The 17,878-nt window shown below is 41.2% G+C and overlaps 1 protein-coding gene across 2 annotated transcripts in view; it reads right to left on the reverse strand.

Annotated features, from left to right (window-relative positions):
- DRC11 (dynein regulatory complex subunit 11) overlaps positions 1–17,878 on the reverse strand; it is a 438,498-nt gene that overhangs the window by 187,154 nt on the left and 233,466 nt on the right. For both annotated transcript variants that reach the window (XM_075317481.1, XM_075317480.1), the window contains exon 6: positions 1,691–1,896. In XM_075317481.1, coding sequence (XP_075173596.1) covers positions 1,691–1,896 — 206 coding nt within the window. The remainder of the gene's footprint in view (positions 1–1,690; positions 1,897–17,878) is intronic.

The raw sequence follows: 17,878 nt of genomic DNA on the forward strand, positions 1-17,878 counted from the left end.
TAGTAACAGCTAGTTAGTGATTAGTTGCTGGTGGTCATAACCATAGATACCTAAGGTACTGCAATGCCCTGAACATGAGGTGAGCCTAATTTCTCCAATAATGGCTCTGCAGGGTGATTGGTGACTTACTGACACTTTTTCTTACAAATTATAGCTGATCACTTGGGTTCCCTACAGCAGAACATTTTATCACATTTCTCATACATAAGTGGATGCTCTAAGCTGAAGTTGGCTTGACACTGGCTAGACTAGGATGCTGAGTCTAAGGGCTCTCATCATTTTAATCCCATAGGAAGGTATAGGCTGCACCAGTCAAATTCGTATGTTGCGGTCTTAGAATACTCATGATTGGTGGTCTATACACTGTAGCAAAAAAACTGAACAAAAATCAGTAACATAGTCAGTGGATGTCAATAGAATAGAAGACAGAATGTAACAAGCCAGAAGATGAGATGGGACCACAGTGAAGAGTGGAATAAAAAGAACCAAGTAACAAAATCAGAGGTTGGGACATAACCCTAATCCAGGAATAAAGCCAGGGTCAAAGTCAAGGACAAGATCATCAGTTCGGAATATAGTCAAACAACAGCCATAGGCCTGAGTACATGACAGGGAATGACGTCATCTTCAGGCATTGATTGCCTTGGCGGCATGGTGTCACATCTCCACCAGAGCCTGCCCCTGCGATGTCTGCTTCTGTCACCAGTCACCGTCGTATTCACTCTGTAGGCGGTGCTGGTGATAGAGGAGAAGTCAGTGCCAATGATTCTGAAGAGTACAGGATCCTCCTATCCACTTAGGTTGGTGCGGCTGGGACCTGTAGTGTTTCTGTCTGACTGTGGATGTGTGTGTTTTCCAGCTAAAGTCATCAGCTCCCAGCTCCAGCCTATGGGAGGGCACTACACCCTTCTATAGCCTTCAGTCTGCTGCTGGACCCTGCCAGATATAGTTTTGTGCTACTTTCTTCTCTAGTTCAGTCTGTGCTTTGGTACCCTTTAATCACTGCGCCCAGTTTTGACCTAGGTCTCATTTTCTGACAATTCTCCTGTCTGCTGTTTTTGTATCTTGCTGGCATCCCAGTTTTTGACCTGGCTCTCTGCGTACTCCTTGGATCCTGTTTTGCCCATCTTTTCTACCTCCTGCCTGGCGACTATTCCCATCTCTGGACTGGAACCCTTCCATATGCAGCAACCTCCGTGACCCCATAGTGAATCCAGATCCCTGTATAGGGGTTAAAGAGTGTCAGGGTTTCTCGGGATTCTGCCCAGCTGGTGTCCTGTGTCTAGTCTGCCCAAGATAGCCATTTTGTGCCTGTAGCCTTAGACAATGTCACACATGATGCCTCCAAGAAGTATAGAAACATTCTGACTAGAGTAGAAGACAGGAGCTATGGCTGGAGTGTTGAAGGTATTCAGTTGCTGAGAAACTGGACTCTGTGTTCGGCAAGAGCTTAGGCCACCTGGTTTCTGGTGAGGAATAATGATCAACTTTTAGTGTCAAGCGTCCTTTCTCACAAGAAAATATTGTTTGAATTCAACAGCCCCTTTAAGTACATTCAGACATGAAAATTTGCCATAAATTCACATTTATCTAAAAACAAAAGCTTATAACAAAAAAACAGATGTAAATGATTAATATGGATAGTCATTTCTCTCTGTCATAAGATCCCGTATACCAGATTGGTAGTTACCTGCATTCTATGAACCATTGCCGAATCTGGTCTTGTAGAGTTTCCTTAATGTCTAATCCCTCTGTCTCTCGTATAGTGTCTTTTATCTGTACCAGGGCATGCTGGAAATCAGCTTCATACTGTTCTTGCAATCCAGACCGAAGAGATTCTGTTTTTTCAGATATCACTTGTGCCATACTTGTTTTGTTGAAGTGTGGAGGCGGAACCTGAAAATACAAAGGTGTAATAAATGTATTGAAATTTCTGATTATTTTGATGGATCACTATGGAATGTAAAATACTATAGCCTTGGTTCATCAAGAGTGACATTATGTATGCCAGTCTAGATGAAGAGTGTGTGGAGAAAGGTCAGCCAAGTTCATTAAAAGGCACGCACCACCATGCACCACCAAGAGATGTACTCTGAAGTACTGAAGTATATTTTTGTTGTCAACTTGAAAACTTTTTTGGCATAAATTATGATAGATTTGTCGACCGTCCTTGACTTTGCCTCCGATCAGTTAAGCTTCATTGGCAGAATTAGCTAAAAACACGAAAAGTCTCAACATTTTTGCACAATTACAAATTCTGCAAAAATGTTGCCTATATCAAGTAGTTTTATGTCAGAAAACTTGTAAAAGCAGTTTGATGAATTTGAGCCTATAAGCCTCATAGTCTAAAACAAAATGAACCCCAACTTTACAAAAAATCAGTGTTCGAGTTCAGTATTCTGGTATCACAGAGATGTCACAGCCGGCTGACAATCCAGTGGAAGCGAGTGTTAGAAAATCCCAGAGATTGGCAGCACGAGTTCTTATCTGACAGGTCCCTGTTTCTTCAGCAGCGGACTCTATGCCCTGGAAAACTGTCAGTTTTTCCTCTCAGTTGCCAGCCACTGACTTTCTTTATAAACCTCACCCTAGGGTGGTTTGGGTGCGGTTTATAGTTGTTCCTGGCTGTAATCTGCAGCGGTCATCTCCTCTTATTGTTCCAGAGTCTTCTGTGGTAGCTACTCCTAAGATAAGTGGTTGACTTTTACTATCTACCTGGGCTCAGGTGGTAGCATTGTGTTTCCCCTGTATTGCTCCCTTGTGTCTTCCTTTAGTGTTAGTGGTGTTGATGAAGAGCTCATACCTTCTATCACTACTTAGGGTTAATTTGCCAGGGTAAGAAAGGGTCCCAGTTATTCCAGCTCGGCGACAGGTGCGGAGCCTGTGTAGGGTCGGTGAGGGCAGTGAGGGTGAGCTGTAGGTTGTTGTCAGGGGTCACCACTTCCCTCTTTTCCTAGTGATAGGGTATTCCTTTCCCCTTTCCTTTGTATTGTACTTATATGGCTGGTATAGCTTTTATCCTCGGCCATGACATCTGGTGGATTATGTATGCTAACCACTCTATTGAGCATCGCTTTGCTCGGGAACGCTTGGTGCTGGGCCCAGTGTGAGCCTTTTGCAGTAAGTGGCTCTTACTGTGGGTAAAATCATTGTTATTAGCTTTAATGTGTCCAACAAAAAAAAAATGGAAAAACTTCACCCACCCACCTTTGGAAGTACTCTTGGCTGGCTGTAGGTGGGCGGAGACACACACTATCCAACCAGTGACTTCCAATGGGGTTTAGGTCAAGTCTGGGTCCCAAACAAAATTTTATCTACAGTAAAGTCCAACTGAACGCACTGAACCGAACTTCAATGGGTCTGCTCATCTGTAATCACCGGTTCATATATATAATTAGTTCTGTGAGTCTTCCTCAAATTAAACTTTGTAGATCAACACTACAGGTTGAACTTGATGGAGTTGAGTACATTTTATATACATTATTATGTATATATACAGTACAGACCAAAAGTTTGGACACACCTTCTCATCTCTAGAACAAATGTTAAGAGGAGACTTTGTGCAGCAGGCTTTCATGGTAAAATAGCTGCTAGGAAACTACTTCTACAGGCAGGCAACAAGCAGAAGAGACTTGTTTGAGCTAAAGAACACAAGGAATGGACATTAGACCAGTAGAAATCTGTGCTTTGGTCTGATGAGTCCAAATTTGAGATCTTTGGATCCAACCAGGTGAACGGATGGACTCTACATGGCTGGTTCCCACCGTGAAGCATGGAGGAGGAGATGTGATGGTGTGCGAGTGCTTTTCTGGTGACACTGTTGGGGATTTATTCAAAATTCAAGGCAAACAGAACCAGCATGCCTACCACAGCATCTTGCAGCGGATGCTATTCCATCCGGTTTACATTTAGTTGGACCATTATTTATTTTTCCACAGGACAATGACCCCAAACACACCTCCAGGCGGTGTAAGGGCTATTTGACTAAGAAAGAGAGTGATGGGGTGCTACGCCAGATAACCTGGTCTCCACAGTCACCAGACCTGAACCCAATCGAGATGGTTTGGGGTGAGCTGGACCACAGAGTGAAGGCAAAAGGGCCAACAAGTGCTAAGCATCTCTGGGAACTCCTTCAAGACTGTTGGAAAACCATTTCCGGTGACTACCTCTTGAAGCTCATCAAGAGAATGACAAGAGTGTGCAAAGCAGTAATCAAAGCAAGAGGTGGCTACTTTGAAGATCCTAGAATATAAGACATATTTTCAGTTGTTTCACACTTTTTAAGTATTTCATTCCACATGTTTTAATTCATAGTTTTGATGCCTTCAATGTGAATCTACAATTTTCAGAGTCCTGAAAATAAAGAAAACTCTTTGAATGAGAAGGTGTAGCCAAACTTTTGGTCTGTACTGTATATATATATAGTTTTTTAAGATATTATTAGGAAATTACCAAAATCAATTTTGTTACACTGATCAATTATACATAAAGTAACACTCAAGTCTAAATTAGTATGGAAAGATAAAATAGATTTTCTTCATGAATCTTACATATTAAATTAACTCAGCCTTAATACATCGATTTTCTTAAAGTGAAGTTCCATAGATGTTCAGTATATTTTATATTCCAGATGGCAATGCTCCTTCACTGGTGCACAATGACTTCCTGCAAGTGTTATATTGGACATTGCAGTTGCTATTACATATAAAACGTACAGCAAAATCACATATATTCTGTTCTAAATCTAAACTCTCAGAGCTTGTGACCTCCTGCCAAGTAACTCTGATACTGAGAACACTGTGTAATGTGTGTACAGCAATGAATACCAGAATGGCCGGTCGTGGAGGACTCCTACTTTCCAATAGCGGCAACAATGGGCAATTATGTGTTACGAGTCTGAGACAAAGCCGCGTATTGTGTGATTCTGAAAAGAGAATGAAATTGTGATCTTCAGCAATAGAGATCAGTGGAGTTTACAAACTTACTAAAATGGTCTCAAGGGTCAAATTTGAGTAAAGCTTTTGTAGATCTTTTCGGACAGTTATTGGCATTTATAAAAAACAATTTAGTGCAGCGAAAGTGGGACTGAGATAACAATTCAGAGAATGTGCAGAAGAAATGTCATAAGATGTTACATTTTGAAATAAACTCCAAAATTTAAGGGTCTAATTGTGTTTTTTAATTTCAATTTGTTATTTTGTTTTTACCTTGCTTATAATTGTTTCTCTGGCTTTATGCGATTTTCCAAAAGAAAATGCCAAACCTTAATATAAGGCCTAAGCCACACGGCGAGAAAATCGGTGCGAGTGGAGTGCGATAAAACATCGCATTCCACTCGGACCAATTCTAGCCTGTGTGTCAGCACACATGAGCGATTATTTTCTCAGCCCTAATCGGACCGAGAAAACAATCGCAGCATGCTGCGATTGTAATCCGAGACTCTTTCTCTCGCACCCATTCAAGTGAATGGGGCGAGAGAAAAATCGCACTGCACTCGCGGTACACCGGTGTACCGTGCGTGCAGAGCGAGAATGTCTATAGCCGGCTACACAGGCGAGAGGGAGAGAAATCCCTCCTGAGTGCCGGCCCGCCCCCTGCAGCTGAGGTCTGCTCGCACGAACGGACCTCAGTTGCAAGGACACAAGCATGAGACTCGGCTCTGCTGTACTGCCAGCACGAGCCGAGTCTCATGCAAGGGGATCGCAGTAGTCCCCGTGTGGCCCCAGCCTAATACTACACCCACATGTAAGACTCCAAACTATATGAAATTTATAAGAGGATAGCATATCTTTACGTGAGAATCTTTGCCATATCTCACACATAGTTAATAGTGCTAAGGGCATTGGCTTAATATGTGTGTTTCCACTACAGAAGGCATGACAGCTACTGTAGGTTGGGTCCATTTATAAATACATACCCCCATGAATCCTGGGTACTATTTAACCCCTTCAGCCCCCGGGCACTTTCCGTTTTTGCGTTTTTGTTTTTTGCTCCCCTGCTTCCGAGAGGTCTAACTTTTTTATTTTTCCATCAATCTTGCCATATGAGGGCTTGTTTTTTGCGTGACGAGTTGTACTTTTAAATGAAATCATGAGTTTTACCATATAGTGTACTGGAAAACGGCAAAAAAATTCCAAGTGCGGAAAAATTGCAAAAAAAGTGTGATTGTACAATAGTTTTTGGGATATTTTATTCACTGTGTTCACTATATGGTAAAACTGAGGTATCTATGTAATGCCTCATGTCAGTGCGAGTTTGTAGACACCAAACATGTATAGGTTTACTTGTATCTAAGGGGTTAAAAAAAATTCACAAGCTTGTCCAAAAAAAGTGGCGCACGTTTTGCGCCATTTTCCAAAACCCGTAGCGTTCTCATTTTTCGGGATCTGAGGCTCAGTGATGGCTTATTTTTTGCGTCTCGGCCTGACGTTTTTACCGGTACCATTTTTCGCACAGATGCTAAGTTTTGATCGCCTGTTATTGCATTTTGAGCAAAATTTGCGGCGACCAAAAAACGTAATTTTGGCATTTGGAATTTTTTTGGCGCTACGCCGTTTACTGATCAGATTCATTGATTTCATATTTTGATAGATCGGGCATTTCTGAACACGGCGATACCAAATATGTGTGTATTTTTTATTTTTTTAACCCTTTAATTTTCAATGGGGTAAAAGGGGGGTGATTTGAACTTTTAGGTTTTTTATTTTTTTTTTAATTTTTTAAAACTTTTATTTTTACTTTTTTTTTTATTTTACTAGTCCCCCTAGGGGGCTATAGCGATCAGCAATCCGATCGCACTGCACTATCTGCAGATCTCAGCTACAGAGCTGAGAACTGCAGATTTGCTGCTTTACTTTCAATGCCGGCTGTATTCCGGCATTGAGAGGAAGTGAGTCATGTTAGCTACAGGCATCATCACATGACCCTGTGTTACCATGGCAACCATCGAAAGTCATGTGATCATGTCACGTGACTTACGGTGGGGGCGGGGTAAGTGACTGTCATGGCAGCGCCCATATACATATCGCTGCCAGATTTTGGCAGAGAAATGTAAGGGGTTAATGGCCGCGGGTGGAAGCGATTCCACCCACGGCTAGCAGGCACACATGTCAGCTGTTGGTAACAGCTGATATGTGCGCGGATCGCCGCCGCCTGCTGGCGGCAGGGGGCGGGACTTACCGGCACACGATCCATGACGTACCCAGTACGTCATGAGTCGTTAAAGGGTTAATGAAGCTGCCAGTTGAGGACCTGTGAGGAGTCGATTTCTCAAACTAGAGACTCTAATGTACTTGTCTTGTTGCTCAGTTGTGCAGCGGAGCCTCCCACTTCTCTTTCTACTCTGGTTAGAGCCTGTTTGTGCTCTCCTCTGAAGGGAGTAGCACACACCGTTGTAGGAAAACATCAGTTTCTTAGCAATTTCTCGCATGGAATATCCTTCATTTCTAAGAACAAGAATAGATGAGTTTCACATGAAAGTTCTCTTTTTCTGGCCATTTTGATAGTTTAATGCAACCAACAAATATAATGCTCCAGATTCTCAACAAGCTCAAAGGAAGGTCAGTTTTATAGCTTTTCTTACCAGCAAAACTGTTTTTAGCTGTGCTAACATACTTGCACAAGGGTTTTCAAGGAATTTCTAAACATCCATTAGCCTTCTAACACAGTTAGTAAACACAATGTACCATTAGAACATTGGAGTGGTGATTGTTGGAAATGGGCCCCTATACACCTATATAGATATTGCATTCAAAACCAGACGTTTGAAGCTAGAATAGTCATTTACCTCATTAACAATGTATAGAGTGTATTTCTGTTTAATTTAATGTTAGCTTCATTGAAAAAAAATGTGCTTTCCTTTGAAAAATAAGGAAATATCTAAGTGACCCTAAACTTTTGAACTGTAGTATCTTTATTGCAAATCAAAATAAAAATTCTTGCAATTTGGCTTCTGGCCACTGGGGCTTTTTTTTTACCTCTAACTTCTCATTCTTTCAGGAAGTTCACATGTACATGAACAGCAATGAATACATTCTAACCCTAGCTTCAGTATTGAAGCATCTAATGAGCATGTGCAGTGTTCAGGTATGACATCTGTTGTGACTGGTGGATCCTGTGTTATCAGCTGTGTATAGGTGTCACCTGTCATTGTAATCCTGCCTCTGCTGATAAAGAATTGCTCCCTAAAAGGACAGGAAGTATGAGTATAAAAAACACAAGTGGATAGTGTGTATATTGAATGATTACTAATTTTGCTTTTGAATAAATCGTAATATAAAAAAAAAATTGTCAAAAATATTCTAAAAATACATGTAATAGAAAAACCTTATTTACCAACAGGTCGTATTCTTTCAAGAAGTTGTCCACTATTTCGCTCTTTCAACATGGAATGAATGTGAAGACTGCAACTGATTAGTGGCTGCTCACTGGCTGCCGCAGTCAAGTGATGTCCCGGTGGGGGACACAGGCACCAGTGTAGTAGGTGCAAGCTTATAGTGGTCAAAGGGGGTCCTTGTCTATGAGTAGGCCTCCCATAAGGACGGCATTACACGAACCGATTTATCGTGCGATCGCATGAGCGATCGCACCCGCCCCCGTCGTTTGTGCGTTACGGGCAATTCAGTGTGCGCAATGTGAGGATTCATAAGTCTGCAGTCACATAGATTGACACATAGAGTGACTGCAGACTTGTCGTTTTAGACAAGACAATCTCTTTAAGGTCTGCTGCTGCCTGTACCTTGCCACTGGGTGAGCATGTATCCCCATGTCTCATGTAATAATAGGGCTATACAATATAAAACTACAAAATTATCATTGAACATCATAGTAATTACAAGTTAAATGTTGGGACTAGCCCACCATGGGAGAGGTCAAGTGAAAGGGAAAATGATGGTTCATGACCACTGAGGAAGGATTCTCCGGTCGTGATGGTTAGTATACCCAACTTAACCTAATAAATAACACACCGACTGCATGCGACATGGTTAAACAAATTGGCCACAGCAGCCTTTATTACCTATTATTAACATTCTAACACAAGGGGGCGCCGTCCAACGGGCGACCCCAAACCAATAATAGGTAACACATAAATAATAACTGTACATGTAACCCCATGTAGGCCCGGTCCAGAAACCACTTCCTCCACCAATATCCCTGGCCGCAACACTCCGACCCAGAGATGAGGTATTAATCACCCCGTGGATTAATACCCCCCAAACCTTGCAGAACCCCGTGCCTGCAATTTACCGGAACCCGGAGACACCATACCAAGACAGTGCCTCTCAGTTCAGCCACCAATTCCTTACAACCGCCTCTGGACCAGACCTACCCCCGCTGCTGCGACAGAACATACGACTCTTTTTAACCTGTATTCCTTTTTTTTTTTTTTTTAAACTGCATCATTCCATTTTCTCATTTTGTTTTCATTTCTTTTTTTTTTTTTTTTTTTTTTTTAAAAACCAAAAACATAGCCAAAACGAACTCGCAAAACACAAGGGCGGGTGGGCGGGAATCCTTTGCTGTCCGGAGTCACAAGGAAGGTAAGACCCCTCCCCTATAGTTTATATACTAGCCCCCCCCCCGCCCTACAGTGACCCTATTCCACCAATCCCCTATAAGGGCCCATAATGCCCTTTAATTCACTTTATTAACCCCTCACTCCCTCCCTTCCCTCTGGTCATGTCGCCCCTCCCCCCTATGGGGTCCATGGCTTTCTTTCTAGAAGAGTCAGTGAAGACCTAGTGAGCAAAAGTGATGGATGTAAAGTCATGCGGTTGTGAAGGTCGTATACAGCGAGTGGTTTGTGGCAATGAAAGAGAAGGAGATGAAATGGAAGGCAAGATAGAGTGAACCTTAAAACACTGCAAGAGCCTCTCGCCGGGCCTTCTGCTCCGTGGTGTGTTTCCTTCCCTGCTGAGCCACAACATGTCCAAATGTTGTTGGTTGTTTACTTTAATTTTGCTTATCTTTTTTTGGTTTGCAGTTATCAGCTGTTTTCACTTGCTTAGTGTCCCTGTCCTATCACATCCCGTGAGGGGCTATTTATACTCTCCTGTTTTCAGTCTTCTTTGCTGGCTATATTATTTCTGTGTGTATTTCTGTTGTGGATTTCCAGCCTCACTGCTTGGGATTTTACCGGATAGACTAAGACCAGTGTTGCATTTGCTCTGTGTTTTCTCATTTGTCGTACTCACACATTTGCTTTGTTTGTTGTTAGGTTTTTAGGAGGTAACCATTGCTTGCATTTATTATTTTGCTCTTCCACTTGTGCACTTGTTTTATGTTTCCTTACTTTGTGTACATGTGAATCTTTGCATGCATGCCCATCTTGGTTTGTATTGCATAGTAACCTCCCCCTGGTTCCTCAGGAGGTATGTAAAACAACCAGGTGGCCTTTCAGGCAGACAACTGCAGGTTCTGGGTTTTTAGTTGTGCAGCCAGGGATATTCCTGTCTGTGCAGGAACCATTAGGGTACTGTGCAACTATACGTTCCCTGTCTTGGTTTGCAGTGCATAGTAACCTCCCTGCTGGTTCCTCAAGAGGTATGCAAAACAACTAGATGGCCTTTCAGGCAGACAGGTCCAGGTTGTGAATTTCTAGTTGTGCGGCTAGGGAATTCCAGTCTGTCCCGGAACCATTAGGGTACTGTGCAGCTATTCTTTTCCTGTCTTGGTTTGTAGTGCAAAGTAACCTCCCCGCTGGTTCCTCAGGAGGTATGCAAAAGAACCAGATAACCTTTCAGGTGGACAGGTTCAGGTTGTAGGTTTCTGGTTGTGCGGCTAGGGATATTTTAGTCTGTGCAGGAACCAGAAGAGTGCAGGTGTGGTAGCAGTGAGATAGGCTTTTCTTTTCCTTTACCTGTGCACTGTTCCACCCTTCTGTGGGCACTGTCATTAATTTGATGTGCAGAGAAGAGACGACAGGCAGAATGCCCAGGCGCAGAATTTCTAGCTGTGCACTTGATGCCACAGGGACACTAAGGCTGGTTTCCGACTTGTGAGTGCCTCGTGTGTAACTCCCGCGAGTCTTGCATTGCATCACCCGATAAGTCCTGACAGTCTCCGGACAATGTATAGGATAGAATCTGGCTCAGGTAGGTGCCTCCAAGAAAAAAGAGCAACTGTTTCGAGAGTAAACTCGGGCACACAAAAAAATCTCGCAAAAGCCTCCACGTGGTCTCATCCCCCGGCACAGCTACGATCCTTCCCCCCCACGGGAACCACCATTGCAATCCCCACCAGGTTTTCCTAGATGGATATGCCCACAGGGTCTTGATACCCTTTTATCCTCTAACTAAGTAAAACAAGTTCTACGTGTTCTTTGAAGTCATGTTACTATATAATACTGATCATCCTGATCTGCACCCAATGGGGCCACATACAGCAACATTCTAATGAGCATTGTGTCCAAAAAAGGCTTACTTTGTATACACTAGCAAAGGTAGATCCCTATTTTCAATTTCAACACATGTGAACATTTTGTTCACCATCCTAGTGTCCTACATACCCATTTTTGATCATTTATTTGATTAAGGCCTGATAGTGTGGCCGAAACGTCATAATATTATTTTTCATACCTTTGCGTGAATAAAAGCAGAATCAAAAATTATCGACATTTCTCTTTTTCGTGATTTTTATGTGTGCCCGAGTTTACTCTCGAAACTCTCCGGACATGAGCTTCTCAGCTACATAGAGATACATGCTACTGACCCGCTCCTGTCAGGAGAGTGTATGGCCGTGCCGGGTGATGCGATGCGAGACTCGCGTGAGTTATACGCGAGGCACTCCCAAGTGTGACTCTCGCCTAAGGAAGAGAAAGTGAGGGGAAATCTTGTGTAATGAAGACTGGAGGCAGTCTTATCTTCCAGGCAGTGCATGCCCCACAGCCAGCAAGAACAATGCTATAAAAGATGATTTTTTTTCTGCACAAGCCATCATCTAGGAGGCAATATACTGTACATATATGATTAATTACATCTGTATACAACCTCTATGCCCATAACTCAAAAACCACAAAACAGTGACAGATTCCCTTTAAGAAAAAAAGTCAAAATAATATACACATGACATATATTCAAATATTATACTTATTACAATTTAAGCAAAAATAAAGCTTATTTCAACATTAATATGACAAACACTTCAGTTGCTCTGTTAGTGTAAAGGCTTTTATTTCGCTTGAAACTTCTTTGTGTAAAGTCTTTGCCCCATGCTCCTATTCTGTTTCACCATTCAGGATCATGGGACTGTGCCAGAGACACCTGCTTGGCACGCACAATGTTTCATTGTCTGGGAGGAAAACTAATTAGCAGGCTGCAGTAGCAGGTTCATATCCCCTGGCCAGGAGTTAATTCCGACAGCCTCCTTGTGTTCCAAAGTTAGACAAGAGATCAGAAGTTATCCGATGCGCCCTTCCCATGATTCAGTTCCAAAGCCACGTGTTATTTGTTAGGATCCCACGTAACATTCATTGCCATTGCTTTGTCAGTGACTTCCTGACATGCAGCTGCTGAAGTGGCTGAAGGAAAATTATTGTGTTGCCCCCTCTTCCCTCCTGAACAGCAGCAGGGGAAAAAACACTAAATAACAAAACAAACAACCAGTGCACTGAAGAAAAAAACAACAACAAACCACTCAGAAATGAAAAGCGCAAAACCAAACAATGTGGAATGGTGGATGTTGAATCTCTAATTCTGTACAAATTCATATTATCTACAATGGAAAAAATATTGCTAGAAAATAATAATTTATTCAATTAAAAAAATATTTGGTTCTTTGGTGGGTACGGAATGGTGTTGTGTTGAGATGTGGCTAATGTACATTTTGTGATACTAAGGGGTGCTTTACACGCTGCGACATCGCTACCAATATATCGTCGGGGTCACGTCGTTAGTGACGCACATCCGGCGCCGGTAGCAACATCGCAGCGTGTAACACTAATGAGCGACGATCAGCGATCGCAAAATCGTTCCAAAATGGTGATCGTTGACCCGTCGTTCATTTCCTTAATAACGCTGTTGCTACCGGTACCATGTTGATCGTCATTCCTGCGGCATCACACATCGCTATGTGTGACACCGCGGGAGCGACGAACATCTCCTTACCTGCGTCCACCGGCAATGCGGAATCAAGGAGGTGGGCGGGATGTTACGTCCCGCTCATCTCCGCCCCTCTGCTTCTATTGGCCGGCCGCTTAGTGACGCCGCAGTGACATCGCTATAACACCGAACGCACCTCCCCCTTGAGGGAGGGATTGTTCGGCGGTCACAGCGACGTCGCTGACCAGGTATGTATGTATGACGCTGCCGTAGTGATAATGTTCGCTACCGCAGCGAGCACCAAATGTCACACAAGCGACGGGGGTGGGTACTATTGCACGCGACATCGCTAGCAATCGCTAGTGATGTCGCAGCGTGTAAAGCACCCTTAACTTTAGATTTGACTTAATGGGCCCAATGTCTTTTAGGGCAGTTTTCATTTAGTGGCGACAATCTTCCCATGTATGCCTCTTTCCCAAAAAAGTATTCTGTATTAAATATTTTTATTTTTAATAATTAAGACGGGGAAAGGGGGAGGTGGAATTTGATAGTATTTTATAGTTGAATATGATTGAATACAACGTAGATAACAAAAAACTTATATATCTTAAAGCTTCTATTAAGGGTTACGTATAAAATTATTATTATTATTATTATTTATTATTATAGCGCCATCAATTCCATGGCGCTTTACATGTGAAAGGGGTGTACATAATAGGGACAAGTACAATAATCATAAACAATACAAGACACAGACAGGTACAGGAGGAGAGAGGTCCCTGCCCGTGAGGGCTCACAGTCTACAAGGGATGGGTGAGGATACAGTAGGTTAGGGTAGAGCGGATTGTGCGGCGCTGTATCAGACTGAGGGTTACGGCAGGTTGTAGGCTTGTCGGAAGAGGTGGGTGGGATGGGAAGGATGAAGGGGAGGTTGGGCTATGGAAAGTCATGTAATTTAATTGGGGAAACAGGGACAGGAGGAAGGAAAATTAGGATGGAGGGTAAGGCTAAGACCGCACTTTGCGTTCTCCTACATGCAGTTCTAAACGCACGTTTTGGGCTTAATTGATTTGACCAAAGTTGCCTTTTTCAGAACTTTAGCGCTGAAAACGCATGCGTATTTACCGCGTTTTAGATGCGTTTTCAGCGCTTTTTACATGCTTTTCCCCTTGTGTTTTGACAGATGCGTTTTGAACATCAAGACACTGCTAAATAAAGATGAAATAGTCAAACAGACTGAAAAAAGAGAAAAAAATAAGAAACAGATATAATTTTTAAATTAACAATGAAATTTGTTAAATTTCTTGAAAATATAGCGGTTTAATAACATTTATTGCAAAAATAGCGATAAAAACATAATTTTCACTAATTTAATTGTCAGACTATGTGTGTGTGTGTAAAGGGACATATTATTCCATTATTTTAATGTGTGAAAAGCATGCGTTTTTGAAGTAAAAAATGCAGTGTTTCTGCACCTAAAAAGCAGGTAAAACACTGGAATTTTGATGTTTGCTGCTTTTTGATACTTCTCATTGACTTCAATGTTAGCAAAACGCTGCAGAAATGGCAAAAACAATTGACATGCTGCTTCCTTGAACGCATGGTTTTTGCCACAAATTATGCAAATTAAACACAGCGTTTAGAAACGCAAAGTGAGGTCAGAAAATCACCATTTACCATTGACTTTGCTGGAAAATCAAAACGCATGCCTTTTGGCGCTGAAAAAGGTGCAGTTCAAAACGGACCTAAAAAGCAGCTGAAACGCAGGTGGAAACGCAAAGTACGGTCATAGCCTTAGGGAGAACAAGGCTCAATCAATCATTAAATATAACTAAAACATATAAAAATTACAGGCTATCGAATAAATGATCTTATCTGTGACGACAAATTAAATGACCATATTTATTCATGAGTTGTAAGAAGATACCCCTACGTGATGTATATTATGATGCCCAAAAAAGTATTCTGACTTTAACAAAAGTAATAGAATGCTTATTAGATCAGGGAAAGCTTTATGTTTATGGTACTTTGGCATTAATTCATTTAGACTATGTGCACATTACGTAGATTTCACTGCAGAAACAACCTGAAAAACATAAAAAAACGCTCAAAAGAACAAACACAAGCAATTCTATGTCAAAATGACTTGCTGTTTATATATTCAGGCTTTTTAATGTCTTTTAACTAATTTAGGTTGTTAAAAATGACAAGTAGCTAAAAAAAGGTGACGTGTTTATTCTTCTGGAGTTTTCGACTCAGAAAACGCTCTGTACTTTACAGTGTAAGTCAATCTCAAAAGACGCCCCTGGTCGATGCCTGGACAATTTTATTGTGATTTGCTACTGGTTTTGCTTAAAGAAAAACACTTTCTTCAAAAATGACAGGAAAATTACAGCAAAAAAGACATCACAACAACCATGGGGAAACCCTCCCCCAAAAAATGACCGAAAAAATTGAACATATGATGCTTCAGAGGAAATAAAAAGCACCAATGTCTTAACTTTTTTTCTGCTTAACCCCTTTACGGCCAAGAATTTACCAGTACTTCCTTGGTCATGTCAGGGTAATCACCGCCGGCTGTGGATTTCCCTGCACATGTCTGCTGATTTGAACAGCAGACATGTGGGGCTATCAGGCTATCTGCGATCCACCCATGCCTGCTTACCACTTGGATCGCGCTGTCAAAATATGACAGTGCGATTTAAATGGCCGGGCGGAGAATGCGCTGCTCACTGCCTCCATCGGTGGCCCCATCACGCGATCACGAGGAGCTGATGGTTGCCATGGTAACAATGGGTCATATGATGGCCCCTTTCACTATCATGACATATTTCCTATTACAGCCTGCAGAGCGCCAGCTATAACAGGAACGCTGCATTTCTGTTGATCAGAGCTGTGCAGCTTTGAGCAACCGAAATACACAAGCAATCAGACGGTGGATCCATAAAGTCCCCTAGGAGGACTAGTAAAATAAATAAAAAATGTAAAAAAAAGTTTAAAAAAAAGAAAAAATAAAAAACCCCTAAAAGTTGAAATCAACCCCCATTCGCCCCATTGAAAATAAAACAGTTAAAAAATAAAAAATACAAACATATTTGGTATTGCCATGTTCAGAAATGCCCGTTCTATCAAAATCTAAAATCAATTAATCTGATCGGTACACGATGAGGCGAGAAAAAAAATCCAAATGCCAAAATTACACTTTTTAGTTGCTGCAAATTTTTTTTTAAATGCAGTTACAGGTGATCAAAATGTAGCTTCCGCACAAATGTGGTAAAATTAAAAACATCAGCTCAAGATGCAAAACATAAGCGTTCACTGAGCCCCAGATCTTGAAAAATGAGAACGCTGTGGGTCTCAGAAAATATCACAAAAATTCCATTTTTAGACATACTTCTGAATTTTTTTTACCCCCTTAGATAAAAGTAAAAGTATATATGTTTGGTATCAACAAACTCGTACCAAACCTCAAGCATCATATGGATACATCAGTTTTACTCTATAGTGAACACGGTGAATAAAATATCTCAAAAACTATTGTGCAATTGCACTTTGTTTGCAATTTCACTGAGTTTTTTCCTGTTCTCCAGTACTCTATGTGGTAAAACTCATGGATTCATTCAAAAGTACAACTAATCCCACAAAAACAAGCCCTTATATGGCAAGATTGAAGGAAAAATAAAAAAGTTACGGCTCTTGGAAGAAGGGAGTAAAAAACAAAAACGGAAAATGGCCTGGTGGTGAAGGGGTTACAATTTTTTGTGGATTTGCCTGAGTTTAAAAGAGGTTGTGTCCACATAGCCTTTGGTGTTTTATTACTTTTTTTAGGAGACATTTTTTTTTCAAGACTTTTTTCATAGTGTTTTTGCTGCTGTTTTGTGGCTTCAAATAACTAGGGATATGTGATACCCATTCCAAAAAGTGCATTTTTCTCACATTTTATTGTTTTATTTGTGTGTTTTTTACAGTTGTTTAAAAATTCTGAATGTTTTAGATATGTCATTATATTCTAGCTCTGTCTTGTATTGAGGATCTGATGACTTAACTAATGTTCGTAAACAAACAGTGCAGTGCGTTCATTTGGTCAATTATCAGCATTTAGAATGGGGCCTGAGAAGTTTTTGCCATAACACATCTGCAACAAGCCATCTTTGCAAAATATTGAGATTTATAACACAAAGTGCTTGGGTGAACAATTAAGCAATAAAAGTTACTTATTTTAATAGGTATTAATAAAAGTTACATTTTAACTATTAGCCACTTTTCTCTGCGATATGTCTGTACACTGTCTTAACCTTATATTTTCCTATGCAAAGCATAAAATTAAGTACCTAGTGACACGACTATTTATTATGGGGCACATTATTCATTCCTTTCTCTAATGGCCTTGAGTTATCCAACAAAAATAAGTATGAAATAGCGATATTTCTGTACACATTTATATACCATGCTTCCTGACATTAGCCACATTATCTCCACCAATTCTAAGCTTATTTTATTGTTATCTCTGCAATATTTTCCGAGTGAACTAAAAGAAGCCAAAACATAAAAAAACAATGTAGTCAGAAGTTTCTACATTCCTACTGCAAGCATCAACAATTACAGCCGATAACACACCCAGGTTTGGATATGACATAGTCAAGTTTTGTTTGTTTTTGGTAGAGTATAGCAACTGGATAGGGATATACCGTATGGATAATTTGATAATAGCTGGGTAACCCACCAATGGAAAAAATACGCCTAAAATATACCTTTTATTATGATAATTTAAAATTGTAAAGGAGACAAACAAACATATATAGCGCAACTGCGCCTAAAATTGTCACCAATTGTGATATCCT

This window comes from Anomaloglossus baeobatrachus, chromosome 7 (genome assembly GCF_048569485.1).
Source record: "Anomaloglossus baeobatrachus isolate aAnoBae1 chromosome 7, aAnoBae1.hap1, whole genome shotgun sequence".
Lineage (NCBI taxonomy): Eukaryota > Metazoa > Chordata > Amphibia > Anura > Aromobatidae > Anomaloglossus > Anomaloglossus baeobatrachus.